General features: G+C 50.0%; 1 protein-coding gene across 1 annotated transcript in view; it reads right to left on the minus strand.

Annotated features, from left to right (window-relative positions):
• Positions 1-15,635, minus strand: part of Dscam (DS cell adhesion molecule) — a 665,830-nt gene that overhangs the window by 190,764 nt on the left and 459,431 nt on the right. The window contains exon 11 of the mRNA XM_047564141.1: positions 8,525-8,698. Within this exon, the coding sequence (XP_047420097.1) occupies positions 8,525-8,698 (174 nt within the window). The remainder of the gene's footprint in view (positions 1-8,524; positions 8,699-15,635) is intronic.

Consider the following 15,635-nt stretch of genomic DNA (forward strand, 5'->3'; position numbering starts at 1 on the left):
CTTTAGGTAAGTGCCTTTTCAAGTCTCTTTTCCATTATAAATTGGGTTATTTGTGCTTCTGTTTTAGAGTTGTAGATGTTCCGGATATAAGTCCCCTATCAGATATGATTTACAAATATTTTCTATTTCCAGAGTTATTTCATCAATGCACAAAATATTTTAATATTTATCAAGTTCAAGTCTTGCTTCTCCTCTTGTCACTTATGCTTTTGGTGTCATTACTAAGAAACCATCACCTCACTCATGGACACAAAGATTCACTCAATATTTTCCTCTAAGAGTTTTATAGCTTCAGCTCTTACATTTAGGCAGAGATTGGTTTTGAGTTAGTTTGTGAATGGTGTGAGGAGGAGGGACCTCGCATCATTCCTTTGTTCTAGGAGATTAACATTTTTACATGAATTCATTTAAGCCCTATAATCACACTCTGAGATAATTTGACAATTAAATAACTAAGGCACAGAGAGGGTTATGTGACTTACCCAAGCTATGCAGCTAGCAATTGGCAAAGCCAACCAAGAACTTTCAAGAGCCCATTTTCTTAAATATCTTTAACTACAATGAAATTGTCATTTCAAAAAAGTAAGCATGGGCTGGGCTAGCCACAGATGATGTTAGAACAACTGACTGAACATATGTGGGAAATACAGTCAATCTTACAAATTTCATCACAATTAATTCCTTAAACATTAAAGAGCTAAAGACAAGTATAGAATAATAATATTGGAAATGTTAGAGTGGTACAGAGGCAGGAGGGGAAACCCTGAAGGAAAGCTGTTAGATAAAGCTACGTACATTTTTTGAAACTGTATTTCAAAACACTGTAAGGTAGGATTATTTCAGATTCATAGTCAAGGCAGAGAGAGTGTGGACAGACTGAACTTTCCGCAGTAATGTTATAGAACCCGTCTGTGTGTGCATGAACAGAGACACACGCATACACACGCAGGCACACACGCACACACATACACGCCCATCTGTGCAGACATGCTCCAAGCACAGTGGCGCCCCTGCTGCTTCCCCAATGGCCACCTTCTGCGTGGACCTCTGGGGCTGCTATTGCCTGTGCGGCTGTGCCCTCTCCAACGCCGTAACACCCGCTTGGCTACTGTGCCCTACTTTCCGCCAGGCATTGCTGTCCACCCATGGTGAGTTCTCCGCACAGCATGGGAGTCCTGTCATGTTCAGAGGATGCAGGGTCTGGAACATTCCCTGACACTAGGGGTCGCTCAATGAATGCAGCTGACTGGACGACTGGACAGAGCTGTCGGGGCAGCCGGAACCAGCAAGGCGGTGCCCGTGGCAAGGGCCAGAGGGAACACAGGCATTGTGCAGACACCGCATGGAAGGGCCAGTGTAGACAGGTGAAGGTTCGCCTGCCGGAGCAGGTGATCTGGTTTTGGTGAGCTTCCCTCTGACAGGAGACTGCCAGAGTCCTGCTCTCGAGGGGCCTGTGTGTCCTGGGTACTCAGCAGAGCACGCAGGGCTCGACACAGCAGAATGCCCCCTAGCAGTGCTGGAGGCTGGAAGCCCCAGTCAGGGAGCTGGAGGTGTGTTCCCTCCCCTTCCAGGGGAGGCTCCTTTCTGGCCTCCCCCATGGTCCCTTGGTTTGTGGCAGCAGAACTCCAGGCTCTGTCTCTGTGTCAAATCCTCTGTTTTCAGGACGCCAGTCCTGCCGGCTCAGGCCCAGCCCACCCCAGCCACAGCTTGCTTTAACTCATTACCCTGGTTCCTAATGTGGTCACATTCTGAAGTAGGCATGGGGTAAGAGCTTTGGCATGTTAATTAGGGGGTGCAAAATTCAACCCCTAAGTTGAAGGAGGAGGAAGGAGATTGAAATCTAGGCAGGCAACAAAGGCAGCTGTGTTATCATCTTCCCAGCTGACAAGGCCCTATAACCCAAGGAGCCTGAGCTGGTCCCCTTCCTGCTGGCTCAGGTGTAAGATGTGGAGGTTCAGGTGGGGTGCATGATGCTCCACCCTGTGGAGGGAGGGGCTTCCACCACCTGGGAGCCGCCCCTGTGCTGTGTGTGTCCCTGCTTCTTCCCGTCCTGTGCTTGGGCACCCAGACCTTCCCATGAAACATGCACACGTGTTTGCCTGCAGAGGGTCAGCAGGGCTGGGAACGTGAACATGCGTGCAGGATTAACCGGGTGGCAGGTGGACTCTGAGTCTATGAAAATGCACAGAGTGCATTTATAAAAATCAGGAGCGCCTCGCACCCGTAACAGGCTGGTCCATCTGGTTCAGGAGGCCTGAGGCTGTAATTCAGAACGGTGGTGATGATGGCCATGGCGACAGCACTGAGAACCTCTCCATCCACGGCAGCGGATTTTATTCTGCTCAACGTCGGCATTTTGCTGGGTGATTATGTGACGGTGCTCCCACCAGGAGAGAGGCTTGCAGAGAGGGTGGCTGGGCCCAGGCCGTGCAGGGCGGAGCCGGCTCACCACAGCATCGCATGGCTTTGATTCTTTGATGTCACACATGCCCCGAGGCTGTAGCAGAGCGTTACCAGGGAGCAAAGGTGAGGGCAGAGCAAAGCCAGCTCTCAGAAAAGCCTGGTCTCTCTCCCGATTTATGGTGCCCACGCCTCCTCCACCCCACACAACCCATTCTGTGCCTGTGAGTTTCAGCAGGTAGCTCTGAGTCCTGCAGGGCGTCTTCATCCCAGGCCATCCAGGAATGTTCTAGAGTCCCGGGTGCCAATCTTTGTGTCAGAAACTCCCGTGAGGATGTCCCACGGGCTCCAGCCTCTTCTCAGAACAGCACAGACCTTTCACATACAGTGCCAAAAGGTCCTCATGGGGCATCCTAGAAGCCTGGGGCTCAGAGCCGAGGTCTGGACACCTTGACCTAGTGACTCCGATAGTTAAATGAGCAACAGCAAAAATACGTAAGAATGTCGTTTTCTTTTGTTTTGGTGTATTTTTATTTTTTATTCATTTTTCCACGTTTTTATTGGTGCATTATAATCATACATAGTGGTGGGATTCCTTGTCACATCCTTAACCTGCACAAGATGTCACAATATAATTCAGACTTGCTTCTTTTTCCACCATGAGAGAAAACCAAGGGGAAGATAAGCTGGCAGGTCATGTCCTCAGAGGTGGCCTGTCAGAGGGACGGTGGAGCCTGCAAACCATGAGCTGGGCTGATTCAAGGTGCCACGGCTTCCTCGCAGGGATGCGGGGGCCAGGCTGCTATTCCTGCTAGAAGCACCGCAGAGCAAGGGCCAGGGAAGATTCCACTGAGACAGCGAGGTTCAGAGCAGACCAAGTCAGGGAGGGCGAAGGGAACATCCGGGCACGATCCGGATTCCCGTGCAGGGCGGGCAACTGATCACCGCGTTCAAGCCCAACAGGCCCTCGCTGGCAATGGCAGGCCTTCAGAGGACAGCCACACCACCGAGGCCCATCTCGACATGGCCACGCTGAGCCTGCCTGGTGGAAGCGAGTGAGCTGGTGTCACATTCTGACTCAGAGTCCTCTCGGGCTCAGGCACACGGGCCTGGCTGGGCGAGCATGGTGGGGAGGGGGAGGTGGCCGCCAGGCTGGGCTAGAGCCTGCGGGTTGCTCCAGGGCCAGAGGCTTCATTAGATCCCCAGAGTAACTGAGTCTCCGGGGAAGCGCCTGCCCCGTTTGATAAGCGATGCTCTTTTATGCCGCATGCAGGGATCAGAAAGGATTGAAGCAGAGCGGCTGACAAAAGAAAAGCTGCTTGCTCATCGTGGGCAGCAGATTACACTGACACCAGTGCTCCTCAAATACAGAGTGCCAGGTCTGCCCGCGGCGGAGAGTTGGAGGGCCAGGTTGCAGCTTCGGCACCTGAGAGAAACACCAGGAGCGGCTCATTCATTGGAGAGATCCATCTGGTCATTTGGGGACCTGTTTTCTTAACACTAAAAATCTCCTTTCCCAGATCGTACATGGCTGGTGGAGAGGAAGAGGCCTGATCGAAGTGCACAGTTGGCTTCTGAGACCTCGACCTGCCTGGGGTTGGGGGCAACGTGGCACCAGAGGCAAGTCTGATCAAAAGCGGAGACCACGGTTTCTGCCTTTGCTGGGAAGCTCCTGAGCGCTCTCTAATGTTTGATCCTGTGTCCTGGGGCCCGTCTGGGCAGAACTGAGAAGGCCGTGTGGACTAGACGCAGGAACGCCAGCCCAGCTGGAGGGTTTGCAGGGACTCATCCGCAGCGTACCCAGGCTTCCCACCACGGCCCCGGGCTTGCCTGCTCCCTTCTCCGCCTGCAGCCACCTCATGTCTGAGTCCAAACAAAAGACGCGCCTGGTGGGTGTTGATCATAAAATGCTTTGGTTTTGGAGAGATCCTTTTTGAAAGCAGGACGGAAACTTCTGGACGGGAGACCAGTCCCTGCTGCCCAGCGTCCCAGGGTGAGTCCCCCACAGCAGCCTAGGTCTTGAAAATATGCTTAAGGCCCTGCACCAGCCACGCTGGAGCCCAGAGTGACCAGTGAGCAACTGCCTCAGCTTCCTGATGGCCCCTGCAGGCGGCGCGTTCTCCACACCGCATGGAGAAATGCCTGCTGCCAGCTTTCTAAGGCAGCGTGTGGACAGGCCAGAGCGTGTGGCAGGCTACTTAGAGCAGCGCGATCTCCTTCTAGTCAACTTTTCTTTTCCCATTGGGAAGTCCCCGAAGACTTTGATTATTCTTTAACAACCAGGGGCAGAGACCACGCTGGCCCTGAGTTTCTGGAGGCTCCGTTCCAGGTGTGTCGTCAGAGACAGAGTCTGGGGAAGAGGCCACACCTCCACCTGGATCCTGGAGGCCTGCAGCTTCCTCCTTCTGTCTACTCTGAACCGTTGAATCTTCTTTTCCAGAATGGCTTTCTGGAATGTTCCAGTTTCCAGAAAAGCATTGTATGTTCTCTCTCTCCAGCTAGTGATTAAATTATTTTATAACATTATAAAATATTATGTTCGTGACATATTTATGTAACCTATTTATAATGCTATAAAGCATTATGTGTTAAATGTAACAAATGACATTTATATAATCCATAACACGTTACAGAGCATGCTATACACATATCATGTGTACGACTTAACACATTTATGACATTATATGACATCATGTGCTGTACTTCAACATACACAGAACACTCAACGGGCATCAGGTGCTTTCTCCGTCTCTCCCACGCTCCTGTTTGCAGAACCTTCATCTGTGTTTTCTCACTCTCCAGCCATTACACCCTCCCTCCTCGTATGCCGGGCAGCATACAAAGAGCCTCATGCCACACCACGCACTTTCGCACCCATGACCCCACGTCACTGCATTTTCACGATGCCCCTGTGAGGGTGGGGTGATTCTTCCCACTCCCCAGGTCCAGAGAGGAAAAGTGATTTGTCCAGTCACACAACTCAGACGTGGTGGGACCTGAGGAGACCTGGCCTCGGGTGCAATCAGAGCCTGCCATCGCATCTCGGAGCTCCCCGTGGGCCTCACCAGCCCGCCTCACCCCCAGCTCCTCCTCCCAAGTCTGGGATGCACTCCCTGCACACCGAAGTGGAAGTGCGCGATTCTTTTTGTTTTCCCAACAGAGGTCCTCGTAGCTGACACTTGAAGGTCAACAAGTGCCACCTCCAAGCAGACCTGCCATAATTGTTATGTCATAAATCTTGGCAATGAGAAATTCTTTATGCATTAGTGACTGTGGCTAGCGGTTTTGGAGAAAAGGGGAGGAGTGTTTGCCCCTTCCAGCGGTTGTAAGCAAGGTTTCCAGTGCTTGGCTGGGCGTGGGGCCCGGCTCCGCTGCTCTGTCCTGCTGTATTGGTCAGGGAGCTCTGCGCATTCATTCATTCACCTTAATGGTTGTGAATGAACGAATACACACATATGTGTGTGTGTGTGTGCCCCATGAGTGTGGGCACCTGTAACAGTCAGGACCGTATTAAGAGACCAGAATAAAGGACCGTGAGATCACGGCTCCTTGTCTTCTTGACACTCCCAGGCAGGCGAGGTGATTCCCCGCGTCTGCATTCCACGTGCCCCTCTCTATTCCCCCGGACAGGAAGAGCCCTGTGTGGGATGGAGGCCTGGGTGGCACCCATCAGGAGGCTGGCAGCGTGCCCTGTCATCCTCACAGGCAGCATCTGACTTCCAAGGAGACTGTGGGTGGCACAGTGGCCCAGGACTGGCCACCCGACTCAGACCAGGCCCCACCTGCCCCCCACCCCTGTGCACAAACAACCTAGTGCAGCAGCTCTACACACCTAACCGTGGCTCACACCCCCCAAAACAGCAGGACACCTACCCACTGCTCACACACCCCCAAACACCAGGGGCACCCCAAGTCCTTCTTGTAAATGTCACTTGAACAGCAGATCCGTTCGCTGTCTGTTTTTCTCCATGCTTCTATACCGCTTTCTTAAAGGACAGTTTACTTTCAGAATTGGGGTCTTATGATTTCAAAGGGTTAAAGACGTGGGAGGCTTGAAGCTGCCGCAGTTCGTGAAGCTGCGTGGTCGCTGAGAACTGAGGAAACCAACTCGCTTCCCCGTGCCCCCACCATCTGCAGGGTGTCGGAGAATCCAGACCTCGGTGGGCTCTGAGGGTCCTTCCTCTCTGCAGTGTGTCCCCTTGAGGTCCCTCTCCAGTCTCCATGTACCTAGCTTTGTCTCGGTGGCATTCCCTCCGGCTTGGGCCTGGCAATGTCTCAGACCTGCTCTCCCCTCCCTGGCGTGCCCCACCAGCCTCCACCCCCCTCTGGACACCCCCGGCCCTTCAGGACAACTCGGGTGACACAGGGGTCCACTCCACAGTGTCTCATGAACTCCGGTAGATATAACAAGCACTGTCTCCTGGGTGACGGACCCCAGCAGACGAGTCCTCCTCTGGGTTCTGGAGGCTGGAAGCCTGGGGCCGGGGCGCCCGCAGGGCTGGGTTCTGCGGAGGGTACTCACCAGGCACAGGCGCCCCCTGCCCCAGGCGCCTCCCGCGGTGGCCCAGGCTCTCTGAGGTCCTTCCATAGCCTCACCCCTTCTGCCACTGAACTCCAAGGCTCCCGTCTGGGCTTGGGATTTCCACCCGAGACCCGGAGCGCTCTGCATGGAGTCCTGATGCCGGGCACATGGGTCGCGGGCGGGCCCGTGCACTGGGTGTGCCGCACTCCACCATGGCCTTGCGCTTCTGCCACTCGGTGCCCGTGTCCTTCCCCGTCACCTGCCTTCCAACACCTAAGTGCTTTCATTCATGGGCCTCAGACCATGGTGGAGAGTTTACTCCCTCACAGGACTTGTATATGTTAGGCCCTAGATACGTGCTTGTGGAATTGAGAAACGTCTTATAAACGTGAAATATATTAAAATAACTGAGCAAATTCCTTTCACAAGGGAGAAGGATCAGCATTGGTCAAAACACCTTCAGCTCTTGGGCCGCCTTATTAGTCCAACAGTTTATAACTTTTAAAACTTACCTTGTCAGTTTCAGATTTGAATAATAGTACAATTTGTCTTTAGGTTCTTGCTAACTAGTTCCTCCAGAGCGTAGAATTGAGACATCAAAAATTATGCATTGGATATGTGCGAAACATATTTTAAAACAACCCTATTTCAGAACTATAATGTTTCCCAATATGTAAGTTTAGCAAATAGTTTGTATTTTCATTGTCCTTTTGAAAATAATAGCCTAAAATAAATTCCTAATGAATTCGGATGAATGCTACTCTGTGTAGCTAACTAGACTTCTAAATTTCACATACCTACATGTGCCACTAAAATCCATTTTAAAAACCCAATCCACTAATAAATGGTATATGGGAGGGATCTTTGCAGACCATCAGTAGTGGAATTTAAAATGTTTTCAACAGAGAAAGTCTGAGCAAAACCTTGTGGTCATAAAGAAAACACAGGTCATTCAATAGGAAATTATAGGTGGACACAGTCATTCCCAGTAAACGGACACCCGACCATTTGTTAGTAAGCAGGACTCAGGAAACGTCGGCCCCTCTAGATCCTCTCTCTGGGGTGCAGTTACCAGGGTGGGGAAAGCACTTCACTCCAAGGGGCCCTTTCCCACGTGAAGGCCTGCAGCACAGAGCACCAGGCGACACGTCCTGTCCTGCCGTACTTCCCCGGCTTGGCCTGAGGGTTCCAGTGTGATATACCTTAAGAAGGAGGTCAGGGGACCAGCCAGCTTGCACAGAGTTAAGGCATGAGCAAAGGCGTCTGCCAGGAAGCAGGAGCGAGGCCTGGGCGCGGCCAGCCTCGGGAACACCACGGGGCAGAGCCCTGTTTGCTGGCGGAGGCCCCGTCTCCAGGCTGCCCAGCCTGCACCCGTGTCCCGGGAGCAGGAGGGGAAGAGCCCACCCGCCCCAGCAGAGAGCTGCTGACCGGTGCCCTGTGGGCAATTGCCTGGGTGTTTTCCGTCCCCTTCAGTTGTGTCAACCTCCCACTACGGAAATCCTGGGGGTCTCACTTTTTTGTCTGAAACCGCTGTGCGTGGAGACAGTGGGAACGCTAAGCCCCGAGACCCTCGAAGGTAAAAGGAAGCATTCTTCTCCTTACTTTTGACCGTGAGGTACATGGACTTGCTGACGTCCGCGCCCACATCGTTGCTGACCTTGCAGAGGTAGTAGCCGCTGTCTTCCTCCACCACGTGCTTGATCAACAGCGACCCGTTGCTGAGCACCTGGATTCGGCCGTTCAGGGCAATGGGCTGGAACTGGGGAACCCCAGCACCTGGGGGCACAGAAAGAAGAGCCGTGATGTACCCAAGAGGAACTGTGGCAGACGGTGAGCAGGGGCCACCCAGGTCACAGTGAGCAGGGCCCACCCAGGTCACAGTGAGCAGGGGCCACCCAGGTCACAGGAGAGGCCACCCAGGTCACAGTGAGCAGGGCCCACCCAGGTCACAGTGAGCAGGGCCCACCCAGGCCATGGGAGAGGCCACCAAGGTCACAGTGAGCCAGGGTCACCCAGGTCACAGTGAGCAGGGCCACCCAGGCCACAGTGAGCAGGGCCCACCCAGGCCATGGGAGAGGCCGCCCAGGCCACAGTGAGCAGGGCCCACCCAGGCCATGGGAGAGGCCGCCCAGGCCACAGTGAGCAGGGGCCACCCAGGTCACAGTGAGCAGGGCCACCCAGGTCACAGTGAGCAGGGCCCACCCAGGCCATGGGAGAGGCCGCCCAGGCCACAGTGAGCCAGGGTCACCCAGGTCACAGTGAGCAGGGCCACCCAGGTCACAGGAGAGGCCACCCAGGTCACAGTGAGCAGGGCCCACCCAGGTCACAGTGAGCAGGGCCCACCCAGGCCATGGGAGAGGCCGCCCAGGCCACAGTGAGCCAGGGTCACCCAGGTCACAGTGAGCAGGGCCACCCAGGTCACAGGAGAGGCCACCCAGGTCACAGTGAGCAGGGCCCACCCAGGTCACAGTGAGCAGGGCCCACCCAGGTCACAGTGAGCAGGGCCCACCCAGGTCACAGTGAGCAGGGGCCACCCAGGCCATGGGAGAGGCCGCCCAGGCCACAGTGAGCCAGGGTCACCCAGGTCACAGTGAGCAGGGGCCACCCAGGCCACAAGAGAGGCCACCAAGGTCACTGTGAGCAGGAGCCACCCAGGCCACGGGAGAGGCCGCCATCTGCTGTCATGGTGGTCGCGGGACACACCCAGCTCTCCTCTCTTCCCTCCAACACAGAAACTCTTGTTTAGAGAGAGGCATGTTTATTTAAAACGAATATTTCAAAGTCTGAGGTAAAAAGTAAGAGAGCTTAGAGGTGCTTTCTACATAAAAAGCCAACTTTGAGTGTTAAGTAGCTGATAGTCATTCAAAGAGGTCACCGGAGAACGAGCCCAGGAGCAGACGTCCCTCTTGGTGCTACTGAGGCTCCTGCTGTTCTGAGGACTTGGTACGGAAGTAAACAAGGGACTGTCTGGGTACTGGCCCTGGAGTCCTCGCTCGCTGCTCACGTCCCAGGCTTCAGAGGGACACCGCACTGTAGATTTCCCTTCGGGCCGTGGTGATGTGCTAGTGGAGACGCACAGCATGCCACTGACATCACCTAGCATCATTGAAATACAGCAGGCAGCTGTGTCAGGACAGCTCGGCCATGCCCACTCCACTCAGGGTGACCACGTGCAGGCAGAGAGTGGCCTCGGTGGGGGACCCTGTGATCACAGGTGTGATGTGACTCACAGGAGAGATCCACAGGAAACGACTGAAAAATATTTAGAAATAATAAAAGAGGCTTGAGGTCCGGGGGGCTTCTGAGGTCACAATGGTTTGGACTGACCATGCTCTGCCTGCCCTCTCCTGGGGTGGGCATGTGACCTGCACCCTGCAAGTCTCCCCCGAGGGCCTCTGCTCTCTGACCTGGGAGTCTGGGAGCCTGGAGGGAGGATGAACGCCGGTGTCCTGGAGGAAGCATGGAGTGTGGGCCCAGGGTGTGTTCTGGGGAGGAGCCTCTGGCTTCTCAGCCCTGGACCCTGCCAGGTCTCTGGACAGGACTCTGAACGTGGGAATGCTGAACTCAGGTACTGGAGGGCCAGGCCCTTGCTCCTGCCTCCACGCACAGCTGGCAGCTGCATGCTGGTGGCCCTCGGCACTCAGGAGCGGAGACTGGCATTGCCACCCCTTCCCTGCTTCCACTTCAGGTATGTCACGTGGGGCCTGAGCCTCATCACACAGTGCACATTAACACTAACCCTAAGAGGATCCTCCACATGGAAAAAGAACAGCAAACGTGATCTCTGCCAAAATAGACCTGCCGGAGAGGACAATGACCTCTTGAAGTAAAAACAAAGGCAGGGTTCCCCTCTGCTAAGGATATGGAAAGCTAGAAGAGAGGGCCATTTGTGTTCCAGCAGTGGAAGAGTCTGGTCATCTACAAAATTATGCTTTTCATTTAATGAGACAGGGAGCCCAAGTACCAGGCGGGAGGGTAAACTGAGTTTCAAAGAGACCAAAGCCCGGAAAACAGAGGTGAGCTATAAACGCTAGTTCACCTTTGGGACTGGATGGAAGGAAGAAGTCATATGCATATCAGTTGGTGAAATGTAAGGAGCTGAAAGCAGCTATGACCACCCTCCCTACGCCTCCGTTCACGGGCAGTTCTAGAGGCCAACAGAAAATTATGAGACACGCACAAAAAAATGCAAGAATAAAGGACCACAGCACCAACAGTCAACAGATCTGACCAGGGAAGCTGGGCAGAGTGGAGGGAAACTTTGCAATAACTAGGATTGATTTGCAGGAAGAGATGGAGGACCTCAGATAAAATATTAAAGGAATAGAAAGGAGACAAATAATGGAAACAACACATACAATAAGAGATCTGAAGATTTTGTTAAAGAGGATTATTAGCAGACTGGGCACCGCAGAGGAAAGACTGGGGTCAACAGAAATATCCAAAGTGGCCAGGTGTGGCGGTGCATACCTGTAATCTCAGTGGCTCGGGAGGCTGAGGCAGGAGGATAGTGAGTTCGAGCCAGCCTCAGCAACTTCCTGAGGCCCTAAGTAACTCAGTGAGACCCTGTCTCTAAGTAAAATACAAAATAAGGCTGGGGATGTGACTCAGTGACTAAGAGCCCCTGGGTTCAGTCCCCAGTACCAAAGAAAAAGAAAAAGAAATTATCTAAAATGAAACAAAAGGAGCAAAGGAGTGGAAAATACAGCATGGAACATTCTGGAACTTGGGAACTGGGTAGTCTAACAGTGAGTAATTTCAGACTCAGAAAGAGAAACTAGAAGGAACAGGGCAGAAGAAATAACGTAGGAAATTCCAGGGCTTGGATACCTCCATCAATCAATTTGACTTCATGGGCATGTGTGGACCCTACGCATGCGTGTACTCTTTAGAGCAGTCACAGAGCAATGACCGCAAGAGAGCAGGTCTGCGTGCCCTGGATCCATAGGTCGACATGCCCAGCGGGATGGCATTTGGAGAGGAGAATTTGGGAGGTCATTAGGTCATGAGTGCGTGGTCTTCATGAATGGCATTAGTATCCTTGCAAAAGGGACCACAGAGAGTTCTCTTGATCCTTTCCACCGTGTGAAGACACAGAAGAGGCAGGGTCTACAGTCCAGAAGAGGGCCCTCTCCCAAATCCCACCATGCTGGTGTCCTGATCTCAGGCTTTCAGCCTCCAGAACCATAAGACAAGTTTACTGGTTAGGTCTAGGGTGACTTGTGATAGTAGCCCGGACAGCCTAAGATAGTCAACAGAAGAAATAATTCTGTGAGCTATGACACATATTTCAATAAATGCTGCCAAATGAAAATAATGCAAAGAATGTGTGACCTCAATAGCAAAATGAAAATTGAGATCAGTAACAGAAATATACCTGGGAAAACTTCAACTGTTGAAAATTGAACAACACACTTATAAATAACTTTTGATTTTTTTTTTTTTAGATGTAGAGGATCAACGATAGATTGTTTATTTATTGAGCCCCTTGCCACATTCCTTGTAATTTTTCTCCTCTCTCCATCCTTGATTTACTGGCTGTCACACATTTTTCTTCTTAGCCAATCTACTTTCTTTAAAAATAAATAAATAAATAAATAAATAAATAACTTTTGAGTCAAAGAAGACATCACTAGAGATATTAGAAAAATATTTTGAGCTGAGTAAAAATGAAGAAACAAAGCCCAACATATCCAAATATGTATAATGTGGCTGGAAGCAATACCTACCTGGGAGTTTGCAATGTTAAATGCTATGCTAGGAAAGAATGAGGGGTGGATAGATCCAAGTGTGCGCCTGAAGAAGGCACTGCGTGGACAGCAAACAGCCCAAAGGAAGGGGACAATGACAATAATAAAACACCTCCAAGTCAATGAAGTAACACAGAAGAGCCGTAGATGAAATTCGATAAAGCCAAAAACTGGTTCTATGAAAAGGATAATGTAATAGATAAACTTCTACCTGAATTCATGAAGAAAAAAGACAGAAATTACAAGCAACTGTAATAAAAGAGACTATTATGACAGTTTCTCCTTGAATGAAAAGGACAATAGGAAAACATAAAGAATAACTAGGTATCAATAAATTTGACAACCTAGACAAATTGTTTTAAAAAACGACCAACGATCACTCATAAAATAGATAACCCTAATTCTCCTACATACATCAACAAGTAGATGAGCCCGTCTATACATGAATGGAATTTGTAGTTGAAAACATTCTACAAAGAGCATGAAGCTCAGACTTCTTCACATGTGGGTTCTGTTCTAATTTGAGCCCGGAATGTCCCCGGAAGGTCCATGGGATGAAGACCTGGTTCCAGCTGGTGGGCTACTGGAGTGGCGGGACTCAGGAGGAAGGAGGCGCTGGGGCATGGCTTGGAAGTGCGTATTCGTCTCAGATGCCCTTCCTTCCTCTATGCACTTCCTGGCTGCCTTGAGGTGGGCAGCTGTTCCCCAGGCCCTCCCTGCCACCACACGCTGCCTCACAAATAATTTTAAATGTGTTCATTCGAACACATAAGTAAATGAGTGAGTGATTTTGAAACATAATTAAGAAAATTAACTAATGAAAGCTATCTACTAGTTTACTTCCTGGAGTTTTAAACATGAGAATTCTGTGAATTTTCTGTAAAAAAAAAAAAAAAAAAAAAAAAAAAATATATATATATATATATATATCAAAGAGAAAAGGATGTAAATGCCCTTTTTCTCTCTAAGATTCCAATCCCACTTTCTGGAGGGATTATAGCCTTCCTAATATTTTCTAGGTTCACACACACACAAAAAGTATCCTCAGTTTACACAAATGGAATTTATTGTTCAATGACGGAGCTCATACAATGTGGCACATACTGGGCAGGTGGCTACGGCCAGCAGAGACCGGGCCTTCTGTCTCCCTGCCTCCTCCCCTCCCTTTCCTCTCCCTAGGCAATGGGAGCCGCCCTCTCCCATGCAGAGGTTCCCGGGGAGGGACCTGAAGGCAGCCTCCTACCGACAGTCTGAAAATGTACCATGGAACAATCACATGAGGCCCTTGGGAGAAGACGCCCCAGGACATATCTGAGGAGTCCCATCCCCTGCTATACTCCTCCAGGCCAACAGAAGAAGGGAGATGATGGTGTGCATTATTTTAAGTCATAAAATTTTGGAATAATTTGTTATCCAACAACAGATCACAAACACACCGTGAGGAATGAGGTATGGTACCTTCCAGTTCCTCACCAATAAAATGGAGATGACTGTCATCTCCCATCATTGGGTGTTGTAAGCGTGGGTGCTCTTGAACCAGGCTCTGGCACATAGCACAGAATATTGCTGTTGTTGCTGCTTTAATGCTGCTTTTGATTTTTTAATCACTTTATGATGATTTGACTTTATCTTAGGGGCCATGTCACCAGTGACTCCTCACTCATCAGTGCACAATGGTGGGAAGGCGTGCTGTGGGCCATCTGCAGGACTCACCTTCAGGTTGAAATTATTAGCAGAGAACCAACTAGTTTTATCTTCAACAGTGCTGGCTGGGGCTAATTTACTTCTCACAGGTGTACACGATTCATCTTTTGGGTCTTCAATATAACATGCTTTATTATACAAATTTAAATGTTTCTGAGTGTTTTTTGTTTATTTTTTCTCACAGACAATTTTTAGCATCTTTTTACAAAATTGTTGCCCATTTTTACTTGGTCTTTAGCAAAGTGCTCCTTCATATCACTGCTTATTTTTCTACTGGGCTCTTTGTTTTCTTCTTCATGTTTCAAAGTCCTATGGGTTTTTTTTTAAAAATATTTTTTAGATGTCGATGGACCTTTATTTTATTCATATATTTACATGTGGTGCTAAGGATCAAATCCAGTGCCTCACACATGCTAGGCAAGCGCTCTGCCACTGAGTCACAACCCCAGTCCCCCGAAGATGTCTTTGTATTCTTATTTCATATTTTTTGATTATTGTTGTTTTAATCATAATTTGATGGATCTGTTTCATCCATGGATGTGGTCACACTTTTTCCTCCTATAAAAGTAGATCATATTTTAAAGGACTTGGTTTTATGTATTATAAGATCACTTCTTATGGAGAAAGAGTTCTTTAATGTAAGGATAAAGGATTTTACTGGAACTTTCAAATCAAGGAAAAGCTCCATTTTTTATTCAAGTCCACATTTTGAAAATCTGTTAACAGTACTAATGTCTTTCTCCATGCTGGCTGCAGATTGGGGGCTACTTCTAGTCTAAGGGGAACACCTGAAAACTCGGCTGAAGGTAGAATTTAGAAAAATATTTCCATCCAACTAAAAATCAGGAAATCTCAGAAAACTACAGGATTTAAGAATTGTGTAAAGCTTTACATAATGTTTATAGCTAACGGGATACCTGTAGAATATGAGAATGTTAGAGAATCATCCATGTCGACACCACGTATTTTTTCCTTTCCTCAAAGAATTTTCACCAGAAAAAATTTTATTATTATTATTTATCATTTATGTTAAGTGTGCACCACAAAACTTAACTGCATTGCTAAGCTCTTTCAATGTAACCATGGACAAAGATGATCCATGAAGTCCCCTCTGGACTGAGATAAGCCTGCTCATTATTAAAAGAAGCTAATGAAGAGAGAAATAGTTTAAGTGTTTGAAAAACATTAAATCTTTCTTTCATCAGAAAACTTAGTCTAGGTTGGTGGGGGACGGTGTCTGTAGGTCTCATCACGCTGAA

Source organism: Sciurus carolinensis, chromosome 9 (genome assembly GCF_902686445.1).
Source record: "Sciurus carolinensis chromosome 9, mSciCar1.2, whole genome shotgun sequence".
NCBI lineage: Eukaryota > Metazoa > Chordata > Mammalia > Rodentia > Sciuridae > Sciurus > Sciurus carolinensis.